The sequence below is a fragment of the Sinocyclocheilus anshuiensis genome, unplaced genomic scaffold, assembly GCF_001515605.1.
Source record: "Sinocyclocheilus anshuiensis isolate Anshui unplaced genomic scaffold, SAMN03320099.WGS_v1.1 scaffold1531, whole genome shotgun sequence".
Taxonomy (NCBI): Eukaryota; Metazoa; Chordata; class Actinopteri; order Cypriniformes; family Cyprinidae; genus Sinocyclocheilus; species Sinocyclocheilus anshuiensis.
In genome coordinates, this window is record NW_015551200.1 from 1122925 (window position 1) to 1131233 (window position 8309).

Sequence of the window (8309 nt, forward strand, 5' to 3'; positions counted from 1 at the left end):
GAAAAATGTCTTCCTGTGAAGCTGCTGTCACACTTAACGCTGTTCAGGCAGTTTTCCTTACGCAAGAAGAAAAAGAAAAAAGGAAAGTGTAAAATGCAGCCATCAATAACTCCTAGTTTCATAAAAGTTCAGTGCGATCTTGTCAGGCACAAATCATGTTTGCAATGCACACAAAATAAAGAGAAAGAGGGAAACCAAGACATGAGGTGGTGGAGAAAAAAAAAGAAAAATACAAAGGGAATGACGAAAGGAGAACTAGACGTAGAGAGAAAGAGAGAAATATACCTCTTTCGGAAGATTTTGAAATATGCTTTTGTTTGAAAGTGTCTGAAAGAGAGAAAAAGAGAAAGAAAAAGGAGAGAAAGAACGACAGAAAGACTCACAGACTGACAACAAGAATCAGGAAATCAGGAAAAATAAACTCATAAAGAACATCTGCATCACAATCACAGTATCATGACACATTTAAGGGCAAAGACACAAATGCTGAGAATAGAGATCCAGACCTATGAAAGAACAACACAAAACCTGAAACCAAATGGATATAAAGTAGAAATTGTCCTCTGGTTTAGAAGATTAAGTTTACTAGTTTAACCAGGCTATATGTGGGATTGGTAAACCACAGCATATAGTATAAAGGAATATGCTTTTTGTTTTCAACAAAAATTTATTTATTTATGTACTTCTGGTTTCATGAGTAGACAAGAAAGAGCTAAATGACAAATTATTCTCAAGTTCAGTGTGTCAGATGATGGACAACCTTGAAAATGATAATGTTTGGTATTTTTTGCAAGCTTTCATGTGGTGAAGCTCATGATGACAGCTTTGCTGAGAAGGGGTGACACAGATCTTTGATTGTGACTGGATGTGTTACAGTACAGCTCAGCCTTTTTATAGCAAAGAGAAGTCGATCTCCAGATGAGATCACCGAGAGGTCAGCAGGCTGAGTCATGTGGTTTCCTTGAATGCTGTATATGACTCACTGTCACAAGCGTACGGTCTGTCTCGATCCTCCAAAGCAGCTGCTGCTTCCAACTTCTTCCGAGCGCTGCTGACACCACGACCCTGTGAAACCGTTTTTATCATAAATGTAACCTTTTAGAGGTGTTTTGTTGACATCAATTAGGTTATGTGTAAATACTATGTACATGCATGCAAGTTTATAAGATCAAGAGTTCACCTTTCCCTTGCCTTTTCCCCGTCTCTTGGGAGTATCTTCTTCATAATCTTCATCGTCTAGATCATCTAGAAAATCATCTGGCTCCAAAATTCTCTACACACACAAAAGGGTGAAAACCAATCAGACAGAATAACTAAGCAAGGCGAGATTTCAATGAAAAACAGTGACAGCTCCAATCAAAACCATAAACTGTTTTCTCAGTACCTTACGGACCCTGCTGCTGGGGTTTAGTCCCCCGGAAGAGTACTCTGTAGAGCTGGGCTCCTCTTCCGCTGTGCGGAGCTCCAACCCGGATCTTTTGTCCACTGGCTCTCCCTTCAGAAGTGCCTCTAAGCTGCTGCCATCACTGGAGAAAACATCTTTCTTAAGCCCCAGATCCAGCTCTGAAACATACACACGCACATTCACATCCATAGGCAACTGGACAGAGATGGATAGAAATGTCATCAAAATATACAATTTAATATAACGTTTAATTACATGAAAATGAAAAATACCTAAACACCAATCTATGAATGGCCTACACACAGGGAATTACATGAAACAGCCACAAACAACATATCTCTATTTTTATTTGACAGAGGAAGTGAGTGGCTGCGTACCGGACTTTAGAGATGGGAAGGCTAAATGAGGGTCCTCTGGAGGGTTAGCTCTCCTCTTCTTTCTCCAGCGTCGTGCTGGATATGTGTACAATTGACCTGGGGCAACACCTTTGGAGAGAGAGACATGAAAAAGATACATACAGTCAGTCATGTCTTATGTGAAAATGAGGGAAGGCATAAGAACATGTTAAAAAAAGTACATTGCAGGCCTTGCAGTATAATTATTTAATACTGGCATAATCAATGATAAGAATAATACTGACAATAAAAGTATTTATTGTTATTTACTTATTTGACAAGTATTTATGTAATGTAATGTATATATATATATATATATATATATATATTCACCCATTTACCTAAATTCATTACTGTATATGTATATAAGTACATATATATATATATATATATATATATATATATATATATATAAGCTTTCCATTGATGTATGGTTTGTTAGGATAGGACATTTTGCTGAGATACAACTATTTGAAAATCTGGAATCTGAGGGTGCAAAAAAAATCAAAATATTACAAAAATCGCCTTTAAAGTTGTCCAAATTAAGTTCTTAGCAATACTAATCACAAATTAAGTTTTGATATATTTACGGTAGGAAATTTACTAAATATCTTCATGGAACATGATCTTTACTTAATATCCTAATGATTTTTGGCATAAAACAAAAATCAATAATTTTGAGCCATACAATGTATTTTTGGCTATTGTTACAAATAAACCCATGCGACTTAAGACTGGTTTTGTGCTCCAGGGTCACATATAAGCATATTAAAACTTGATTTAAATGTTACAACAACTGGTATTGGTATCAACTAAATTTGGTATACTGCCAACGCTAAAAACCCACTTCTGTTCTGTAAACAGACCACTGTGAGTGAGTGTGTCCCACCTGGTCCTCTGTGCCGTTTCTCCATCCAGAAGTAGCAGTTGCTCTGGGCGACACCTGTCTGAGAATCGAGGAAGGGCATCCTGACGCTCCTCTCTGCACACAGACGGGCATTATAGTTGTGACACTGCTCCATAGCGTCCCTGTAATACTGCTCACCCAGCCTATAGACAGAGAAACAAGGCCCACGGTAAATGCAACAGCCTGAATTAAAACCAAGTTTAACCAGAGGTGCTTTTTTGAAACTCACACGGAGTCTAAAGTAGCCATTTTCTGTCAGCGACAAGCAATAGTGTCAACACACACCCCACCACTGCCGCCCTGAAACCAGCTCAACCCTGTTCAGCTTAGCCACCCGTGTGTGTTTGTATGCAGCAGGAGGTCTTGCAGGCATGCAGCTCAGTCATTGTAACTCTCTCACTCCAGCCACTTAGCAGGTGCTGCTGCCGCCCGTCACCCCGGCAACCGCTAAGAGCCCCGGAGAGAGCACAGGCTAGCTAAAGGCCGAGAGATTAGAGCATAGATGGCGTTGATGTCACAGAGGATGAACCAAAACTTAAAGCTTTGGTGTGTTAGAACCAAGAGCTCTGAGGGGTTTACAGCCCAGACAACAAAACAGCCCTGGGATGATCGCCCGCCTTAAAGACGCCAAAACACAGAGCTGCAGATTCAAAAGTCTCTTGCTCAATGGAAAAGCACATTCCACAAACCAGACACTCTGTACACAAACTAGACACTCTGACCACAAACTAGAAACTAGACACTCTGACCACACAAACACCTGCTATTAAGATCCACTTGATGGACAGCACCAAATCCAGGTGTAAATGAGGTCCAGTGTCAAACCATATTCAGAGGTAATCAGAAATGTGACCACACTGAATTGGTGGTGTAAACACTAATGCATCCTGATTCCTCCCAGACATCAGCAAATAACCACCTATTCACCTGTCAAAAAAATTCTAAAACATTAAGATTAATTTAATATCGGATGAGCCACATTGTAAAATGACTATAAATGCACAACCGTAAACAGCCATGAATGCTGTGAATGTATATGTATGTGCTTTTTCAAATTACTTTTAGCCTTGGCAGATCCTAGATGAAAAAGTTATATGTAACAAAAATGAGAAATGTTGCCTTGGCAAGTAAATGAAAATAAATTTAAGTGGAAATACTGAAATGACTACAGTAAAGCTAAACAGAAAAAAAAATTTAATTTTAAAAATAAAACAAACTAATAAAAACAATGTGAATAACTAAAACTAATAAAAACAAAAGCAAGTAACAATGACAAAAACTAAATCTAACATGAAAACTACAAATAAAAAAATTTGTAAAAAAAAAAAAACTCTTCATTTTTATTTGTATGAACAATTATAAAAAAACAGTGCTTGATAGATAGGATCCTCCCAATGCCTACTCTCCACCCTTCCTTGATAGGTGACTGGCGTGATTGAGTTGACCAATGAAACCAGATGGAGAGTAGAGGCTGTGCTTGACTGGTTTAGGAAAAAAAGAAATCATTCTAGAAATATATATCACAATATGACAAGTGGTCACAGGAGCCACTTAAAGGGTTAGTTCACCCAAAAATTTAAATTAGCCCATAAATTACTCACCCTCAAGTCATCCTAGGTGTATATGACTTTCTTCTTTCAGATGAATACTAACCTTTTAAGATCGAACCACCAAGACAGATGTTAAAGCAGCTGTATACAGGGCTTCTGAGTAAGAGTGTTTGATACTGCAAAATTAACTTCACTAGCAGACAAATTGTTTAAGTATGTTACTAGTTGGTATTCTATTAGTTCCAATCACAGTAAAGTTCACTGAAATTTTAATAGCCTTGAACACAATTCTTGGTCTGTTTTTAAGTGCAAATCCTGTTTTCTGTTCCCTTTTCTGACTGTTGCGGATTTGGCTACTGTGTCCTCAACTCATCAGTCAGAAAAAAAAGTGAGGGCTGAATAAGGAACTGTGTTTCCAGGACCTACCAGCGCTGTCAAAATCGGGTCAGAAACTTTAACCATTTCACTGCCCTTCTTCTAAAAGCTCCTTATTGAACAGCTAATTCTGTTTTAAATGAAAGAACACAGGCACTTAACAGCCCAATTTTCACCTAAAACACTTCCTGGTTTCAGGACAGTTTGATGTGGCAAAAACAGATAAAGAACTACATGATATAGTTAGTATATCATTATGGAAATAACGTTCAGGCAGAGCAAACTATTTAGCTAATAACATAAATAAAATGCGTCAGGTAAATGTAACCTGCTTCAAAATAAGTGATATGAGTCTCTCATGTTCACATCCATACATGACAGAACTGCAATCCAATAAAACTGACTGACAGCTTCTGCTTCCAAAACTGAACTGAGCAGAATAACCAAGCAACAAAAGCACTGACAAACAACTGAATCAAACATTTGAGCGCCTTAAAATGGTCCCCGTGGCACTTTATGACACCACTGACATAAACACACTCATTAGAGGAACAGAAAAGCCTCCTACATGCGTTACTCCCTGATCATGCTGAAAGACGGAAGCTAACTGAAGCATTCAAACCAGCGGGACACGACCGCTGCTAGTACAGCTAACTTGACCAGAGCTCGGATAACCTTGTCAAACACGTGTCTTTAGCTCTCTTTAAGCAAGTTATTTAGAAGCCCGTCACGTTGTGTTATTACTTCAAAGTTATATATCATAGTTCAACATACAAATCTCATATGTAGTCAAATAAGAATGGAAAATACTCACAGCTTGACAACATTCTCCACCACCGCCGCCATCTTGGCTCTACTGTGCTCACAGCGGGTGTTCTGTTCTGCGCTTGCGCAAAAGGAAGCGCTTTAGAGGAAGGTCGCGGGTCAGGGGCATTCAGGAGGAGGGAGCGTGAGGGCCAAGCTTTCATGTTCAAATATAGACACGTTACAGTGCATCCAACAAAAGGGATTTGTTGTCTTTCTAAACCCTTACGACTGACTTTTTGTGAAACACAAAAAATAAAGTTTAATACCAAAAGGACACAAAAAGTAGGCTATAAAAGTGGTTCAAACTATTTCGTGATATATCTTCTGAAGCGTTGTTTCAGAAAAAAATTGAAATCACTGTTTATTCCCCTCATAACAAATTGAGTCAGTGAGTTAAACACAACAAGGTCTGTCTGATTCGTGTCCGTACAAAACATAGGCCTAAATGGGGCCTTTAGTTTGTGAACTAGATCAATTGAAAAGATTCAACTCAGATGACTCATGAATCGGACATCGCTGGATCCCAACAATAGGAGAAGGGTCTGGCTGCAGCCTTGTACTTGCACTCTCAGACTTGCATTCTCAGACACTTGCGCTTCCGCTAGCAACGTCACTTGCAGTCTTTTTTATTTTTTTATTTTGTTCTATTTATTGATTACTTTTTGTTTGAATCTCTCAACATTTTACCACAGTAGCCAGGTGGTGAAGACAAGAAAAACGAAACTCACTTACAATGTCACTTGCAATCGCCACTTGCACTCTCCCATACCTGCAACGTCACTTGCAATCAACACAAATCGTGCGTGTTGCCAATGGAGACAAGACGCTGTGGTGATTAAACGATTAAAACTAATTTTATACTATAACGTACAGAGTCCTGCAAGAAAAAGACAAGACCCGCAAATCCGTGGCTACAGAACAGCAGAATATGAACGCAATGCACAAAGTCTCTCGTTAAGCGTTTTCCTCCTGCAGAAAAACATAAACACTTAACATGGCTTAATGTATTAAGATTGACTTCGTAATTTAGTTTCTTTTGTCTTGTCTTCACCACCTGGCTACCTTTGTAAAATGTTGAGAGATTCAAACAAAAAGAATAAATAAATAGAACAAAACAAAAAAATTAAGACTGCAAGTGACGTCGCTAGCGGAAGTGCAAGTGTCTGAGAGCAGTGTTGCCAGATTGGGTTCCCGCCCAATTGGGCGGTTTTGAATTTGATTAGGTGGGTAAAAATTGGCTTGGGCGGGTGGACAAAATTTGGGCTGGTTTGGGGTCAGTTTGGTGTTTTTCAAACATATAAATTGCATAGGCTAATTGTTTAACAAACAAGCCAAAGTATGCATGTACTGCATCCAATCAGTCATCACAACGTTACTACACACACACACACTACAGAGGCGCTGGTGCTAAGGTAAACGTCCATAGCCGCACTTATCACGAGGGCTCAGCAGACAGACATTGATTCATGAGTGACAGGTTTTTAGCGTGATAAGTTATAACGTAGGCTATCTGATTTTGAATGTAGTATGACTGTGTATATTCAAGTAATCCCAATGCCTAAATATAAGTTAAAGAGTGGGAGAGTGACAACTCTCAAAACGTGAATTATTGTGGAGTGAGATGACACGAAGGCTCACTGCAACTCCGAAATCAGAGCACATTTGAATTAATTAATCAAAACCGAAACTAAATAGGCTATGTCAGTTTATACAATATTGTCTTTTATCTTTTAAATGGTCCAGATTGATAAATCCTTGAAAACTGCTAGACTTGATTAGTTTTGACTGTGCAAAATTGTATTATGTTCTACAATATCAACTTAACAAGATGCTTCCTCTAGTTCTGTGTAAAATTATAGAGCGACACTAAGGTAAGCGCATTATTTATTTATTTTTTTTTAAATTGTAGGATTATAATTCAGTATGTATCAATGAATGACACAGTTTTGACGGTCATGGTGTGTGCATGAACGAGTGTGAAATACCTGCTAATTACGTTGCTTTTTCCTATCACTTATATTGGGCACTTTTGCATTTAAATTGGATTATTCTGACTGCTGACATTGAAAATAATGCATGTGTAGTTTTGAGGGTATCAGTTAATTTCTTGATTGCCGTTTTGACAGTGTCTTCTTGCATGTTTTATTCATGTTCGGTAGCCTAATTCTCTTTAATGTAGGCTATTTGCCCCGATTTGATCCGTTTAAGTTACCTGGGAAATTTATCTAACGTTGTATTTATATTTATATTTATATTATTTTGTCGTCATTAGAGTTAAAAATGGCCCTTATCAACCTTGATTTACATATTCAGGTTTTGGTGGGTTTTTGTGAGCTTTTGGGCTGGAAATCATCAATCCAATCTGGCAACACTGTCTGAGAGTGCAAGTCTGCGAGTGCAAGTCTGAGAGTGCAAGTCTGAGAATGCAAATCTGAGAATGCAAGTCTGAGAATGCAAGTCTGAGAATGCAAGTCTGAGAGTGCAAGCGCAAGTCTGCAGGCAGACCCTTTTGAACAATAGGCAAAGTGGATGTAAGATTTTCAGCAAACAACGAATGCAATTTCCGTCTATATTTATATGCCTTCAGAAGACTTAAATAGGCCTAGTGCACGAGTCATATCGACTAGGCCTACTTTTAATGAAACTGATCAAATTTTACAGACCAAATTCTTATTCACGTTATGTTGAAAAAAAAAAACCTTCCAGATTATTGTTAATATATTTAACTATGTGTATATAAGTATTTAACTATGTGTGTATAAGTAAATAAGCTCGACTTAAATGTGATAGGTTACTAGCCTAATGTAATTATCATTTGTTTACTAAGCTGTATTGCAAATTACAAAAAATATTATATTTTGTATAAAATA

At 38.0% G+C, this 8309-nt stretch overlaps 1 protein-coding gene across 3 annotated transcripts in view; it reads right to left on the reverse strand.

The window, feature by feature from the left end:
- The window catches only part of dpf2 (double PHD fingers 2), a 12575-nt gene extending 7032 nt beyond the window's left edge, over nt 1–5543 (reverse strand). Inside the window, exons 1-7 of one of the 3 annotated variants that reach the window (XM_016453642.1) lie at nt 5447–5543; nt 2690–2850; nt 1783–1890; nt 1385–1563; nt 1181–1273; nt 984–1065; nt 286–327 (exon numbers count right to left, since the gene is read on the reverse strand). In XM_016453642.1, coding sequence (XP_016309128.1) covers nt 286–327; nt 984–1065; nt 1181–1273; nt 1385–1563; nt 1783–1890; nt 2690–2850; nt 5447–5478 — 697 coding nt within the window. In that variant the 5' untranslated portion in view covers nt 5479–5543. Of the gene's footprint in view, nt 1–285; nt 328–983; nt 1066–1180; nt 1274–1384; nt 1564–1782; nt 1891–2689; nt 2851–2936; nt 3173–5446 lie in introns of those variants that run through there. The other 2 variants (XM_016453643.1, XM_016453644.1) reach the window with 2 other exon arrangements.
- Nucleotides 5544–8309: the final 2766 nt, after the last annotated feature.